We start from the raw sequence: 16,573 nt of genomic DNA, 5'->3' as shown, positions 1-16,573 counted from the left end.
ACAACGCACAACTTAGTAAAATGTCTACAAAAGTCAGGTCCATTAACTGACCAAACTACTAAGCTACTAACCTATCGTTTCACTCAACAGGGAACCTGAAGGCGCCGTGAGTCAAACATCTGTGTACGATGTAGTTTGTAGCATGAATTAAGTCCTTGTGTCGCGATGCAGCGTCAAATCAAACCAGGAGACTTACATTTTTGAACACACTTGATGAACCTGGGAATGCAGCAGGTGAAGTCATAGATGTGTAAATTGTGTCTGCCTAATCAGCATGTACCTCAAGAATCACAGAGTACAGGGACAAGCCTTGTTTACATCACTCTTTATAGATGAATAAAGCTGTTTGAGGAGGTCTAACTCAAAACCTGTCTGTCTGTCTGTCTGTCTGTCTGTCTGTCTGTCTGTCTGTCTGTCTGTCTGTCTGTCTGTCTGTCTGTCTGTCTGTCTGTCTGTCTGTCTGTCTGTCTCTCTCTCTCTCTCTCTCTCTCTCACTCTCTCTCTCTCTCTCTCACTCTCTCTCTCTCTCTCTCTCTCTCTCTCTCTCTCTCTCCCTCTTCCCCTTCCCCTCTCTGTCCTCAGGTGAGCTGATGTCTTGGTTAAAGACCTTCATGTTGTCTCTGGAGGTCATCAGTGCAGCCGTGGAGACTCTTCATCAGCTTGGTCGCTGTGAAGACATCAAACAGACTCAGGTTGAACGTCTTGACTTCTCATTCTACAGCTGCTGATATTCAGTGAAGCAGAACAAAGATGAATTTATTCTTTGAAATGATCGCTCAGTGATTAGATTTAAAACTTCCTGAAATGTTTTTTTTACTTTAGATGATTTTTTTTTGCAGCATGTAATCTTTTGCAATTCAAGCAGAGGACATTCACAGGTCATCAGCGAGTCAACGTGTAACCTCCAAACATGTTTGTTCCAGGCTTTTCTGAACCAGCACTGTGGTGAGCTGGTCTCTGTCTGCGAGGCGTATTTAGCTAACATCATCCTGAGCGGGAAGGGAACCCAGAACCTCAAGGAGGAGCTCATGGTAAGAACAAACCTACAGCAGCACTGTCTGTATGATGAAGTTAAAATCAGCTCCAATCTAATCTGTTGCTGTTGTTAGAAAGACATCTACCTGTCTAATGTTTCATCAGGTATGTTCTGTCTATTTAACATCACCACAGTCTCCCTGCTGACTTCAGGGTCGGACTTTAAGATACAGACATAGTTCTTTAACCAAAGACTGCAGCACAAGGTTTTATTTCTGACTACAAATCAACCAACAGCCTGCTGTCCTGATGTGTCGTTAAGGGATATCTGAGAACCCGAGAAGCAGTCATAAGTATGAAACAGTTTTCCCTGCAAGGAGTTAAGAATTGACTCTACATCATCAGATGTTACAACAACATGTATCTAAAGTGTTGCCTCAGTGTTGTTGTTGTAGAGACACAAGGGCGACACCAGAACAACATAAAGACAAACAAGTTTTTCTTTCTCAAGTCTGGACAGACAGCTGACTGACACAAATGTGTTGTGGTTGAGTCAGGGACAGAGAATCAGGATTTGTATGCTAGTGTTTCAGGTAAAAACATTTGACATGGTATTTGAGTCAAAATAATAAATATCAAAGAAAGCTAGCTCCAACAACAACGTAAAGCTGAGCCCGGCTGATCCTGTTTAGAGACATGAAACACTCTCTCAGCCAATGAGCAACAGGCATTCCTCGACTGCACCCCAACCCCTAACTCTTCACGTCCTTGACCTCAAAGAACTGAGCTTCAACACGCTAACAATGAGAAAATGCTAACTTTACAAAGGTTCTCTCAGACAGGTTACTCCTGATTGAATTTCAGCATTTCTGAAAGATTAAAGCTCCTGTGAGGAGTTTTTATCTGGTTATGAATTAGACTGAATTTTTATTTTATTTTACCAGGAATAGTCCCATTGAGATACAAAGTCTCTTTTTCAACGGAGAATTAATACTGATGTCTCTTTATGACCTCTAAAAGCAAATAATACCACAAATAAAGAGACTGACTATTTCTATACATTTATATTTAATTTATAAAACCTGCTGTGGAGGGTAGGTGTTAGCCAAAGTGAGTAACTGCCTTTGTTTGTATTTTCCACAGCACAGAGCTTTAATGATGTTAAAGTAAAGCAGGAGGAGATTTTTGTTTCTTTGTTATGTTTAAAAACATGACTTGCACAAAAACAGTGAGGATATAAGAGGTATAATTTTTGTCCACAGGGGCGCCAGAATCAACACAAACTAAAACTCTGTACAGGAGCTTTGAAAATTCACTCAGTGTTGAGGCTGTTTTCCAAACACGTGTTTTGAGTTTAACTGACTTTGTTTGAGATATCTCTCTTTAACTTGTCAATGTCACAACCCATGGGTCTGAACCAGCTCAGTCCCTGTAAAGCTGAGCTGTCTGTAGATCTGAACGTATTCTCTCCTCCAGATCAAACACCTCCACACTCTGGGTGTGGCCTCGCTCCACTGTCCTGGGAAGGTCGGCAAAAGGACGGTGCTGCTCGTGGAGTCGGTCCTCACTGCGCAGTCTGAAAGAGCGACAGGTAGGAGGGATGAACCTCTGAGGCACAGAGCTGCTGTGTTCAAGGATCTGAAATATCGAGATTTGAAGTTACTATATTTTAATTTTATATTGGAAAAGACAAATTGTACTGTTTCTGAATTGCCTCAGGTCTGAAGCATTTTTCCACAGCAGTCTCAGTGTATCTTATTTTCAGTTTACATTGGCCTGAGCATTTATCAGCTGAGCCCTTATAAAATCTATATCACCATAGTTCAAGAGTTTATTCTTATCTTGTGTCTAAATAAATAAAGTGTCAAAATAAGTAGAAATTGTGATGTTAATATTTAAATCTACAACATAAATCTTAAAAACAACCCTATAAAAGAATAACACTTCATGTCTCTCCTTCTGAGTATCTCCATTTCTTGTAAATAGTTTATTTTGTGGCATATTGTCCAAAAGCTGTGTGATTGAATTCAGGATGAATATCATTTCTTTCTGTGGTTTGAAGTGAAGTAACATTAACGTTCTTTAAAGTGACAGATGTTTATATTTGTCTCTGACAGAGTCACCGGAGGAGCTGCCAGCCTCACAGCCTCTGTCTCAGTTCAGAGCAAACTCTCTGCCCACCAGAGTCCGAGCGCACGGAGTCATCACCTTAGGTAAGCTGTCCTCCTCTTTCTTCACATCAGTCTTTATCTGCTCTCTGTGTGCGCTCTACAGCAGAGTTTGGTGACAGTTCTTAGCCTTCCAAACTTCATGTGTTTCTTCTCATCTTACATCAAATTACATGTTTCATCCAAAGGCAGCTCGCTATGGGATAAACTTTTGAAGCGTGTCACTTCCTGTCTTCTTCAGCTGTGGTTAACTGTTCCCCCTCTGTCCCCGTCTGTCTGGTTCAGGTAAGCTGTGTCTGCAGCACGAGGATCTAGTCCAGAAATACCTGCCGGTGTTTGCCAGAGAGCTGGAGGTTGGAACGGAGGTCGCTGTACGCAACAATGTGGTTGTGATCATGTGTGACCTGTGTGTGCGATACACCAACATCGTGGATCACTACATCCCCAACATCTCTGCCTGTATGCGAGACAATGAGGCGGTCATCAGGGAGCAGACTCTCATCATGCTGACCAACCTGCTGCAGGTGAGAACTACACAGTCCACATTCAGCTGCAGTTTGATCCAGGAGGTGTATATATCACTTTAAAGGTGACATATCATGCAAAATTGACCTTTTAATGGTTCTCTACCTGAAATATGTGTCCCTGGCATGTCTACAAACCCCCCGAGAATGAAAAAAATCCATTCTGCCCCTGTTTTGATTTCTACACCTTTCTGTAAATGTGTGTGAAATGAGCCGTTTCAGACTTCCGTGTTTTTGTTACGTAACAACAATATCCGGTCTGTCACGGAGTCAGAGCTCGGAGCTTGTTCAGCCCATAGACTGTATAAAATAATACTGAATCCCTCCCCCGTTTTTCATTACCTGCACAAATGTGTGCTAACAAGGAGCTTAGGAGGGAGGCATGCAAGTTGTAGGCTGTCTTAATAAACACAAAGGTCGGTTTTACTCCCAACGTCTGCAGATTTGAAGATCTAGTGGAGGATTTTTATTTATCATGGATAAGTGCTAGCGCTAATTAGCATAGCCAAATAGCTACATGTTCATAGCTGTAGCTGTGTACCAAGACACACGTCTACATACTGACAAATAAAACAACAAGAAACACTAAATCTATGACCAATCCTTCAGAAAGGTCCTGCTGCCTTTCTGGTAGAGGTCGGTTTTACTCCCCAGGCCTGCAGATTTGAAGATCTAGTGGATGATTTTTATTTATCATAGATAAGTGCTAGCGCTAGTTAGCATAGCCACATAGCTACATGTTCGTAGCTGTGTACCAAGACACACGTCGACATACTGATAAATAAAACCACAAGAAACACAAAATCTCTGACCAATCCTTCAGAAAGGTCCTGCTGCAGACGCCTCTCCGTCAGGATCAGATTCTGGATCAGATTCAGAGGGTTGAAGTAACGTGATCTCTGAGCAGCCGTGTATATTCAGCCAACATGTAAACATTAGATCAACGTGCTGGACAGCGGAGGCACATCCACTTCCTGAGGGGGCGTGGTCAGAGAGAAAACAGAGTGTTCTGAGGAGGACTGAAGAGGACTTTTCAGGCATGCCAAAATCTGATTTCAAAGTGTTTTTTTGAGCATAAACTTTAAAGACATGTTTTGGGGAACTCTTAGACCAATATATATTGATGAAAAAAGCGTGATATGTCACCTTTAAGGACGAGAATAAAAGTGCTGATATAAAATATTTTGGTGTTCTTATAATGATTTTTTGTAGTTTTAAGAAGGAGCTCATGTGGATTAAAATAGACACACACCAAGCTGGTCTGTTTAGAGCTGGTCCAAAACCTCCTGTGGAGCTTGATTCATATAATATTTTGACTGAAACATGGTGAGGATGTTTCATTTAGACAACAGGGGACTAAATTGTTGAAGAAGGGTATGAGATGTGACCTTTAATGGATAGAGCAGATAAAGAGAGATAGGAGGAGAGAGCAGGGAGTGATGGTCAAACCTGCTGCTGCTGCTGCATCAAGGACTGTAGCCTCTTTATGGGGCCAACACTTTAACCTAGGAGTGGATGATTATTTTATAGACTTTTTTTTAAGCTACTAACAAGAACAACCAAACTCATTTATCTATGTAAAAATATAAGTCTCAAAGGAAACAGAGTAATAGACCGTTTAGGCCAAATAACTTTTTTTTCTTTTTCCTTTTTTTAAAGTTATATTTTTGTGCTTTTACACCTTTATTGACGGAGGGAGAGGACAGTGGATAGTGTAGGAAACTAGGAGAGTGGGGGAATGACATGCAGGAAAGCATGTCACAAAAGCTTTGCAGACAGTTTTTTGTGATATTTGAAATCATTTATTTTATATAATTCACACTCGCAGGTGTTTTATTTCTGCTCTGTTTGGAATTTCCTTCTTACCTTTGTTTTTGTTTGTTTTTTTCATTTTAGGAGGAGTTTGTGAAATGGAAAGGCTCTCTTTTCTTTCGGTACATGGTGGCGTTGGTCGACCCCATCCCTGCCATCGCCAGGTAGGAGAATGCTGTGTGTGCGTGTAGGACGACAAGGACTATTAGATTCTAATGAACGTCTGATTGTTTGATCAAAGTCTTTAATGTTAAACTCTATCATTATTTATGTTATAAATAATACCCAGCAGAGAGATTCAGTATCACAACAATACTTTATACATTTTGTTTACCATGACATTAAAACAGGAAGGAATATTGGTATTTAGGTTTAGGTCTGAATAGTATACACCACCAGTCAAAAGTTTGTAAACACCTTCTCATTCAAGGGTTTGTATTTATTTTAATGATTGTAAACACTGTAGATTAATACTGAAGACATCAAAACTATGAAAGAACATATGGAATTATTTAATTCACAAAAAAAGTGTTAAACAAAGCAGAATATGTTTTATATTTTAGATTCTGTAAAGTAGCCCCCTTTTTCCTTCATGACAGCCTTGCACCCTCTTGGTATTCTCTCAGTCTGCTTCATGAAGTGGTCTCCTGGAATGGTTTCTAATTAACATGAGCCTTGTCAAGAGTTCATTTGTAGAATGACTTGCCTTCTTAATGTGTTTGAGACCATCAGTTGTGTTGTTCAGAGGTAGGGTTAGTACACAATGGATAGCCCTATTTGACTACTGTTGAAATCCAGATTATGGTAAAACCAGATTATTTCATAGTTTTGATGTCTTCAGTATTAATCTACAATGTTGAAAATAATTAACATAAATAAAAAGCATTGAATGAGAAGGTGTGTCCAAACTTTTGACTGGTAGTGTATGAGGACAAGACATACGCCCAAATCTTTGCAACACTATTTAAGCAACAAGGCTAACGTCACAAACACAGCAAAGCTGCAATAAAATGGGTTCATATAACACATGAAAAACACCTTTAAACAAACTAAAATCCAGCATTACTTTGAGCAGCTACATACATTACTGTGCTATCAAACCTGAGTACCTTCTGCTTCCTGTCCCAGCCTGTGTGAATACTGCCTGCTCCACCTGCTGCTGAAGAAAAATCCAGAGATGTTCAGTCAGCACTTCATAGAGTGCATCTTCCACTTCAACTCCTACAACAAGCACAACACCTACAACAAGTTTCCTCAGACGGACAGGTAGGTGGATGGAAAGCATTTCTGTCATCCTCACAGAATAAACCAACACTTAAACAGTACCCATGTTACAATACATGCTATGATTGTACGTTAGGTTAATTATCTTTTTGTTAATTAATTGACTTCTTTTTTTTATTAAATCTGTGCAGAGAAAGAGTTCAGTTCTCTCTGAAAGGAGCTCAGCATCGTGAGAAGCGTTTCCGGATTTACCGCTTTCTGTTGGAGCACTTCACAGACGCCCAGCGCTTCAACATTGTCATCAAAATCAACCAGTCTGTCCTGGGTGAGCACGAGAGTCACACATAGATCATCAGTTCACTTTCTATCTGTCTTTGTTGTAAATGATAAAATAAATTCTGGATAACAAAGCGGTTTATTAAAAACAGACTCCTTTGAGAATCTTAACACATTGTCTCTGGACTTCTTTGTACCCAGCATGCTTTGCAGATGAGGAGCTGCTTCTGGATGCAGATGGATCTGAAATCCTGTCAGAGACCTTCAGAATCTTGAGTCTGAAGGAGATGAAGCTGCAGGCCGTATCCAGTACAGCAGGAGGGCCTGCAGAGGAGGAAACAGAGGAGGAGAACATGGCCAACATGGCTAAAGCCGTCCTGCATGCAGCGCAGAAGAAGGTGGTGTCACAGGTGAGCTGAGCGGGTGTAATAATGAGATGGTAGCTGAATAAACAGAGCAGCAGTGGAGGGTCAATAATTGAAAGTTGGTGATGGAGACAGTCGAGTTTCAAAATAGAGTTCAGGAAAGAGTTTAGTTTCCATAATTCAGGTGATGAATAAGTTGAAAGCAGGACAATGCAGGGTGTAGATGTAAGAAGAGACTGATGAAATGCAGAGATAGTATTTTAAACATGATGCAGCATTAAATACAGCTCCATGATGAGCAGCTGAGTGAAAACAAACACTGTGAGTGAAAACAAACACTGTGAGTGAAACCCGGCTGACAACAACTTGCTGACCCCCTTACTTATTTCATAAAATAAGGATAAAGGGACTTTTAATTTTTCTGCATCTTCTATCACCAAACCAAAACTGAGTCTGCTGGTTTATTAAAGCTGATATACTTGGCTTTAGCCTGGCTGCCAACAGGCTAACAGACTAACACATAAACTGAAGCTTTGAGATGCTGTGATAATATTGTAACAAACATGTTTTTTATTCACTCAGTGCTGAAAACAGAAACGTGGTCTCTTTTAAAAACCTCACACATGAGCCTGAGCTCTCCTGGAACGCTTTCTGTTGACCTTCTGTGACTTAATATCCCAATGAAGACATGTGATGTGTCTGCAGTGCATGATATGATTTGATTTGATTTATTTCGTACGTCAAGAAACACATACCAATCCAAAATGTCTGCTTTAGAAAATAATAACACATGAAAGGGACACCCAAGATAAGCCTCCAAAAGCTTTTGGAACACAAAACAAATAATAGCAAGTAAAAGACATCCCACAAAATACAACAAATGAGACAACAAACTATACAATAGTCCCTAAACATGACATTACATTAATTCAATGGCATGGAGTTTATAGCACCAGAGGGTACCTCTGGATCCAAAAAGAAAATGACCAATCAGGAGCCTTGGAGTATAGAATCAGTTCAGGCTCGAGCACACATGTGGGCTGAAGCAAACAGAGACAACAGGTAATGACATTCCAGCTATCTATATACCAGCAGCAGGTGAGTTACCAATGGTAAATGGACTTGTACTTACACTACCAGTCAAAAGTTTGGACACATCTTCTCATTCAATGGTTTTTATCTATTTTAATTATTTTCAACATTGTAGATTAATACTGAAGACATCAAAACTATGAAATAAATTGGTTTTGCCATAATCTGGATTACAACAGTAGTCAAATAGGGCTATCCATTGTGTACTAACCCTACCTCTGAACAACACAACTGATGGTCTCAAACACATTAAGAAGGCAAGTCATTCTACAAATGAACTCTTGACAAGGCTCATGTTAATTAGAAACCATTCCAGGAGACCACTTCATGAAGCAGACTGAGAGAATACTAAGAGTGTGCAAAGCTGTCATGAACGAAAAAGGGGGCTGCTTTACAGAATCTAAAATATAAAACATATTCGGCTTTGTTTAACATTTTTTGATCATTCAATAATTCCATATGTTCTTTCATAGTTTTGATGTCTTCAGTATTAATCTACAGTGTTTACAATCATTAAAATGAATAAAAAACGTTGAATGAGAAGGTGTCTCCAAACTTTTGACTGTTAGTATAGATTAAATTCTAAAACAGGAAAGAAGGAGAAAAGGTCAACAGTACATGTTCACACTTAACTCACACGTAGAAGAGAGTCACTTCCTTTTATCTTCTTAGTGCCAAATCATAACCAAAGTTATCTCAAAACAAACCTGGGATAGAGACGATCCAGCTTCAGATTTTAATTTGAAACATTTTTTACCAGCAACACATCGATTAAAAGTTTGCTGACTTGAACTGTTCAATAACTGTTGCATGTTACTGGGTATCTTCATCATCTGCAGGAACAGGACAAGTTAACATACCATGGTGTCCTACAAGAAGAAAACCAGTGTTTCAGTCCGAGTGGTAAATTCCTTTCTTGCTCATGTTTTGATCCTCAGGTCCAGAAGAAGGCCTTCATAGAGAACACAGTTCCTCTCATCATCAGCCTGAAGAGCCTGCTGGAGCAGAAACGCTCTCCAGTCCTCAGAGACCTGATGACTTACCTCCAGGTGAGAACACAGAACACGTCTCTTCATATTCAGTAACAAAGGGAAAGTCGTGCAGTGAAACATCATCATGAAACAGAAAAGACACCTGTTCTGAGTTAAATTAGATGGGGTCCATTCACAAGCATGAAATCATGTCCTCAGAGTTGAACCCTAACCCTGCATGAGAGCCTTTCTCAGGCTAGGTCACAACCTTTGACTTTACGTCACGACTTGATTCTGTTGTGTCCTTCAGGTGACGATGCAGGACTACCGTAACGAGGTAAAGGAGTTTTTCTCCGGAGACGAGCAGCTGGCGGCCGAGGTGGAGTTTGCTCTAAAGACGGCAGAAAAGGAGAAAGAGATGGAGGAACAGATGGACAACTGCAGCCTGGCAGGAGAAGCCCGGACTCCCACTGCACAGGTCAGAACACAGCAGACAGAGGGGATGTGAAGTTCTTAAATTAAAACTCCCTAATGTATATACTTAATAAAAATAAAGATGTTAAATCGGGTAGTTTCATGCACCACTAAACTTGTTTTCTGACCTCCTAACTGGTGCAGGTCCGGGCCTGTGAGTCATTGAATGTGTCATAGTGATTCTGCTCTCTCCTCAGCCTTCAGTCCGTGTCTCTCCCGTCAAGTCCCGGCCCCTCGCCCCGTTCATCTTTGCCACACCTCAGCCTCCACGGCCAAACCCCCTCTCTGCCAGACAGGCACACACTGACAGGTAGGTTTCCACCTCAGCAGCTGATCAGTGGAGTCTGGTCTCTGTTTTTCTCTGAAATCCAGTCAGGTGTGCGGTGGTCTTAGCTGCACAGATTTTGTTAAGGAGCCGTCATTTCTTTTTAAGTTTTATTTTCCTTCTTTGTAGGATTTTTTCCACCTTTATTTCAGTAAAGTATGAAAGCACACTGTGATGCATGAGGCATCAGGCGGAGAACAAACAATAATGTGTGTGTGTGTGTGTGTTCTCAGGCGTGTGGGCAGGTCCAGGCTGGATGAAGGTGTCCAGTCTAAGTCGATCGCTCTGGAGGGATCAGGTACGTGTCGAGGGTTAAAAACATGATCTGACCTTCCACTGAGGAAGTTTAGTCGAGTTCAGGAGTCTGAATAAATCAGGTCTGACAAACTTAAAGGATGAAAGAACAACTTCCTGAGGCTTCATCCATGAATCAGTGTGTCGCAATGTTTACTAAACAGTCGTCCTTCTTTTACCTCAAGAATCAAAGAGTCAGAAACAACCTAAAGTTTCACATTTTAAGCTGAGAAGACAGTCACCCCAAAGGCAGGATTTTTAAATGAAATCAATATTAAGTTGAGTGAATGTGTAACTGAACTGTTTATCATTCCTAACCTGATTGCGATGACACTTTTTCATGTTATCCAATCTGATGATTTTTATATCCAACATAGTACCAGAATGAAAACACTCTCCTGATTGGCTGTGAACTATCTCTCTGTTTCCTGTTTCTAGTGATGCCTAAAGGATTTGTGAATGACCGAGCCATCAGCACACCAATGGGTAAGAGATCTTTATTGTCTGAACATCCACAACACCAAACACATCAGACGAGGGCTGCAGCAGTTAGCTGATGATGCTCACAAATATCCAAAACAAAATGAGTTGGTAAACAATAATTGTCACCAGTTTGTCATCAAGAATGTTTTTCAAGCTGTGAGTGGATGTGAAATTAGTTTCTGGAGCTGTTGCATTTGTACCTCAAGTGTCTTGAAAGGCTCCCATAAATATATAGATTATTATTATTAAAGTGGACCTTGCTTGTCATGGGAGCACATTGATAATGTTGACGTCTCTCTTCTAAACATCATCTGTGACATTTGATGTAAGAGTCCTGAGTCAGAGCCAAGCTGTGGGGTTTTTTTGTCATTTACATCTTCATGGCAAAATTCCACCAGATCTGTGTCCAGTCCTTCTCCGATCCTTCACGGCACCTGATCTGATAGGTTTCTATTCTAGTCATTGTGTTAACTTCCACTGAATCCGCTCCGTTGCGTTCAGGCTGCGTCTCTGATCCGGCAGGTCAGAACCATAGACTGTAAATAAAAATGGACAGCGTTGCTCCACCTCTTCCCGTTGTACGGTTCTGAGGCCAAAAAATCCCGCTCCTGGGCGCAGCCATTGTGCAGCCAGAGCATGTGAAGCCACTGTTATAAGCTCCGCCCTACAGCGTAAGGTCACAAGACGCTGTGTGTCCTTTGAAGTTTCACTCTACGGCGACTGTGAATCAAAGGAAACCAGGAAGTAAAACCCCGTTTTTTAAACTCTAATAACTAACGAAGAAGAAACTTTTCAGGAAAAAGAGACCTTGAACACAAAACAGTCAAATACTAACTACATATCACCACAGCATACGGATGTGAGAAACATTCGTACGACGTGTATTTATTTTTTAAAGTTTGACTGCTCCCCCATTCAAATGAATGGGGGAGACAGATTTTTGGACCTATACTGCAGCCAGCCACCAGGGGGCAGACACACTGCTGAAAGCCTCACCACCAGCCGAGGGAACTTCTCCCTTGGTGGGAACACAACGGATCAGATATGCAAGACTTCTATTTTTGCCAGATGCCGGAGCACGACGCATCAATCTCAACAGAGCAGAACGGAGCGGGACAGGAAGTCAGGTTTCACCAAAACAAAATGAAAACATCTGGTTAATTTTCAGAATAAAACACTCTGTGTTATCACCAGATCGTATTTCACTTAACTACAACAACAAACCGTCATGATGAGTGGAGCCAGGCCTGGAATGAACAGGTCAGAAGTTTTCAGAGGACCAGAAAGACAACATGGATGAGGAGGAGAGGAGGAGGAGAATCCTTGATTCAGTAATTACTGTGGGAAAACCTTGATCACATGACTCCAGCTGTCCATCGGTCCTACTCCGTGCTGCGTTCCGAAAATGCAACCGGTGGGTGTTGACGGACGTGAGAGCACGGAGCCGGACCACAGCAGATCAGAGACGGACTGGACATGGCTCTGGTGGAAGTCCTGTGTCAGTCCCTCATCTTAAAACCCTTCTCTCAGGACCCATCTTCTTCTCTTTTTTCCTCCTCCTCTCCACTAAACATTGGAACAAATTTGGAACATGTGTTGAGTTCAAACTAAATCATCTTTCATATATTAAGAGGCGTTATGTTTGAAGCCGAGACAAAATAAAGTTTGAATTCAGATTTTGAATGGCATGTTGTGATTGAGAAGCTGATCGCTACATAAGGGCCTTTAAGTATTGTGCAGTTCATTATCCGATCAGTAGACTAATGGTATCAATAATAACTGATGACTAGTCAACTAGGATTATTGCATCCGTTCATGGGACAGAATTCAATTGCAGAGCCAAATCAACGCCTCAACAATCCATGCTTCCCCCTGATCTCAATAATATCACTGGGATCATTGTTTCATTTTCTACCTCATTAAGATTAACCTCAATCTTCCCCTCACACCTTTAACTTCACCTGTCCTCCTCCTCTGTCCTCCAGGTACCAACATCAACTTTACGTTTGACGAGGGACTCAGCGCAATCTTCAGTGACCGAGGAATAAGTAAGCTACCCAGATTACCTCCTCAGAAATCTGACTGAATTATATATATCTATAAATATGTTGAAGTGTGAGGTACACTGTGTTTATAATCTGTTTGTTCTCTATCTTACAGGTGTTATAGGGGAAACCAGTGTTCTGCATGTGAGGTCCGATGAGCAGCAGTAAGTGCATTACTTCATCATTATTTCAGATGATCCATGTTTCAGTCTCAGGTTTCATAGTTTTGTAGTTTGAAGTTCAGTGTGTGTGGTGAAGGGGAAGATGTCTGCAGGGAGGTTTGATTTCACACTCTGCTCTCTCTTCTGTCTCAGAGCTGCAGGGCCGAGGCAGTGGAACGTGCAGTCTCCGCTCTGCCAGAAGAGAAAGTCCTCCAAAGTGTAGATGATGTTCTGCTTCAGTTCTTCTGTTTCAGCTTTTTCTATTTGATGCTAAAGACTCAAAAACCTAAACGTTTCCTCCTTCATGTGTATCAGTGTTTGTGTCTCGTCTCCTGTCTTTTTGGTAATAAACTGTGTTTATATGATTTGTGCTCTCAGGGAAGTTTCCTTTGTCATTCCTGAAGGATGTTTTCTTTTCAGCTCCCTAACTTTTTTTTTTTAACTAAGTTTTTATTTTGGTTTAGGCAACTTAAACAGTAATTTATACATCTTTGCTGTATCTGTTTCTATATGGTTTCATAAAGTATAATATAACAATAAACAAAACACTTTTGTTTACTTAGGCCTTGATATATGGTCTGATTTGTTAGTTGTTGCATTTGTACCTCAAGTGTCTTGAAAGGCTCCCATAAATATATAAATTATTATTATTATTATTATTGGACGTCTCTCTTCTAAACATCATCTGACATTTGATGTAAGAGTCCTGAGTCAGAGCCACGCTGTGGGGTTTTTCTCTCATTTACAGCTTCATGGCCAAATTCCACCAGATCTGCTCCATTGCGTTTCGGCTGCGTCTCTGATCCGGCACGCCTGAGCCCTCCGGATCAGATACACAAGACTTCTATTTTTGCCGTATTTAAATGAATGAATTAACAAATAAGAGTAAATAATACATGCATATAGAAGTAATAGAAAAGGGAAGGAAGAGAAAAATAAAAATAAAAAAGTGAATAAATAAATGAAACTAAAAAGGGAACTTTACTTCACCAACACAATCAAAGCAGGGCTCCATCTTCCAACAAACATCTCTCTGTAGTCTCAGAGTATGTTATCTTTTCCTTCAAATACATTTCAGAAACCTTCTCAGACCACAGACTGGGTGACAGGCGCTCAGGTTTTAACCACTTAATAGTGATACGTTTGACCGCTGATGTCAACAGTATTTGTAGAAGGTACTTCTTGCATCTTCCTTCAATTCCCTGAGGTGTTACACTCAGTAATGCCACCTTCGGATCTTTTGGGAGATCTTGGTTTAACACTTCTTTAAGCTTCTTGAAAACGCAATCCCAAATTGTTTTTATTATGGGGCATGTCCAGAATATGTCTGTGTCATTGCCTAATTGTGCACCACATTTTCTCCAGCACCAATTTCAGTGAGATGGGCCCATTTTGGCAACTATTTCTGGTGTCCTGAAGAATCTTGTTATTATCTTCCACTTAAATTCCCTCCACACATTTGAGTTGGTGACTAGATGTGCCTCGAAGCATATTTCCTCCCATAAGTCCTGTGAAATATCTATATTCATCTCGGTTTCCCACCTCTCCCTCATCAAGAATCAAGAAATCTTTATTGCCAAGTGAGCTCACACACACACAAGGAATCAGACGTGGTGAGTGGAACACTGGTACTTAACAACAAGACAGTAAGAAAATAAATATAGAAACTAAAAACTAAACTTCAAAATTCTAAGTAAAAATAAAAATACTATCTGTACAAAGAAAGGTATAGAAGGACATTTAAGACATGAATAAGTTAACTTAGTCTAAGCCAGAGTGCAAATTTTAAGATAAAATAAGATAAGAAAGTCCTTTACTCGTCCCACAACGGGGAAATTCAAGTGTCACAGTAGCAAAGTAGACAGTCCAAAAATAATATATTATTATTATTTTTTTTTGCACTGTCTACTTTGCTACTATCAAGCAAACGAGCCTATAAATTAACAATTATTAAAAAGTTATTAGCAATTTAAATTAAAGAGTGGATGAAAATAATAGTAAAATATTTTATGGAATGAATTACAATATTGCACATGGTTATTGAGATATTGCACTGGAATTCAAGTATTGCACATGTATGTGATCTGTCAGGAGTCTTCAGTCGTTTACAGTGTGATTGTTTATGAGGGCTGCACGGTGGTGCAGTGGGTAGTGCTGTTTCCTCACAGCTAGAAGGTTCCTGGTTCAAATCCCCGGCCGGGCGGTTGCCTTTCTGTGTGGAGTTTGCATGTTCTCCCCGTGCATGCGTGGGTTCTCTCCGGGTTCTCCGGCTTCCTCTTACAATCCAAAAACATGCTCTGATTGATCACTCTAAATTGCCCGTAGGTGTGAGTGTGTGCATGAATGGTTGTCTGTCTCTCTGTGTTAGCCCTGTGACCTGTCCAGGGTGTACCCTGCCTTCCGCCCGAAGCCAGCTGGGATAGGCTCCAGCCCCCCGTGACCCCTAACGGGATAAGCGGTCAAGATAATGGATGGATGGATGGATGGATGGATGTTTATGAGGGATACGGCCTGAGGGAAGATATGTGATGTATTATTAACATTCCTGTCTACGAATATTTGGTAAAAGTGACATATTACTTTTCTCTCCATGTTTTCTAATAGCAGATTTATGAAGAATGTTTCTATCGTGGATGGCTTCATAACTCTCTCCCATTCTGTCAGCGCCCCGACTTTTGAAGCAGATTTAAGTTGGCATGTTGTAGTTTTAGTCAAACTTCAGATCCATACAATCTGTAGCTGTGTGTACTGCACATCGCATCATAACGTCATACCAGGTGATATAAAAGGAGAGTATTAATCTCACAAAATAGAGACAAAATACAGAAGATTATGTGTGCAAAGAAAAGAGAATATAAGGTGGAAATGTTTGAATGTTTAATGAAGATTTCAGATCATCATCATATTCACCTTTAATGTCATTATATTTATTTTATATCGGAGCATCTTTACAGTAACCATGTCCTGCAGAGAGCTGGATCTTGGTGCAAGTCTGTAAAGTCATTTGATCCAAACATCTATTTGCATGTTTCCATCAATCTGAGTGTTTGAGCTGCATGACAACAACCTGTATGCAAAAACAACCGGCCTGAACCCTGACAGTCAAATGAGCCTCACAACAAGGTTCTCTCTCATGAGCGCCTGATTTCCAGGAGTGAGGCCGCCATCGTTACATCATCAACCAGAGGTGACACTGCACTGCACATGTCTTCAAAACAAAGTAGATACTCCTGTTGCTATCATCAGACATTCAAACAACCATGTATCAGTAGATATTCTGAGGTACAAAATCAAATCATGTTGTTTGAGCATGTTGTGTTTAAAGCCCCCAGAGATGGGGATGTAAACACTATAACACCATGGGCGTGTTGGTCTTAATCTGTG

At 40.7% G+C, this 16,573-nt stretch overlaps 1 protein-coding gene across 2 annotated transcripts in view; it reads left to right on the top strand.

Annotated features, from left to right (window-relative positions):
* Nucleotides 1-13,554, top strand: part of ncapd3 (non-SMC condensin II complex, subunit D3) — a 31,685-nt gene extending 18,131 nt beyond the window's left edge. For both annotated transcript variants that reach the window (XM_034681924.1, XM_034681922.1), the window contains exons 19-35: nt 583-692; nt 924-1,031; nt 2,452-2,566; nt 3,093-3,188; nt 3,429-3,667; nt 5,564-5,643; nt 6,608-6,745; nt 6,895-7,028; nt 7,181-7,389; nt 9,375-9,485; nt 9,718-9,885; nt 10,079-10,191; nt 10,440-10,504; nt 10,939-10,986; nt 12,969-13,031; nt 13,144-13,192; nt 13,343-13,554. In XM_034681924.1, the coding sequence (XP_034537815.1) occupies nt 583-692; nt 924-1,031; nt 2,452-2,566; nt 3,093-3,188; nt 3,429-3,667; nt 5,564-5,643; nt 6,608-6,745; nt 6,895-7,028; nt 7,181-7,389; nt 9,375-9,485; nt 9,718-9,885; nt 10,079-10,191; nt 10,440-10,504; nt 10,939-10,986; nt 12,969-13,031; nt 13,144-13,192; nt 13,343-13,412 (1,916 nt within the window). In that variant the 3' untranslated portion in view covers nt 13,413-13,554. The remainder of the gene's footprint in view (nt 1-582; nt 693-923; nt 1,032-2,451; nt 2,567-3,092; nt 3,189-3,428; nt 3,668-5,563; nt 5,644-6,607; nt 6,746-6,894; nt 7,029-7,180; nt 7,390-9,374; nt 9,486-9,717; nt 9,886-10,078; nt 10,192-10,439; nt 10,505-10,938; nt 10,987-12,968; nt 13,032-13,143; nt 13,193-13,342) is intronic.
* Nucleotides 13,555-16,573: the final 3,019 nt, after the last annotated feature.

Source organism: Notolabrus celidotus, chromosome 4 (genome assembly GCF_009762535.1).
Source record: "Notolabrus celidotus isolate fNotCel1 chromosome 4, fNotCel1.pri, whole genome shotgun sequence".
NCBI classification, from domain to species: Eukaryota; Metazoa; Chordata; class Actinopteri; order Labriformes; family Labridae; genus Notolabrus; species Notolabrus celidotus.
This window is presented reverse-complemented; position numbering and strand designations above follow the sequence as displayed.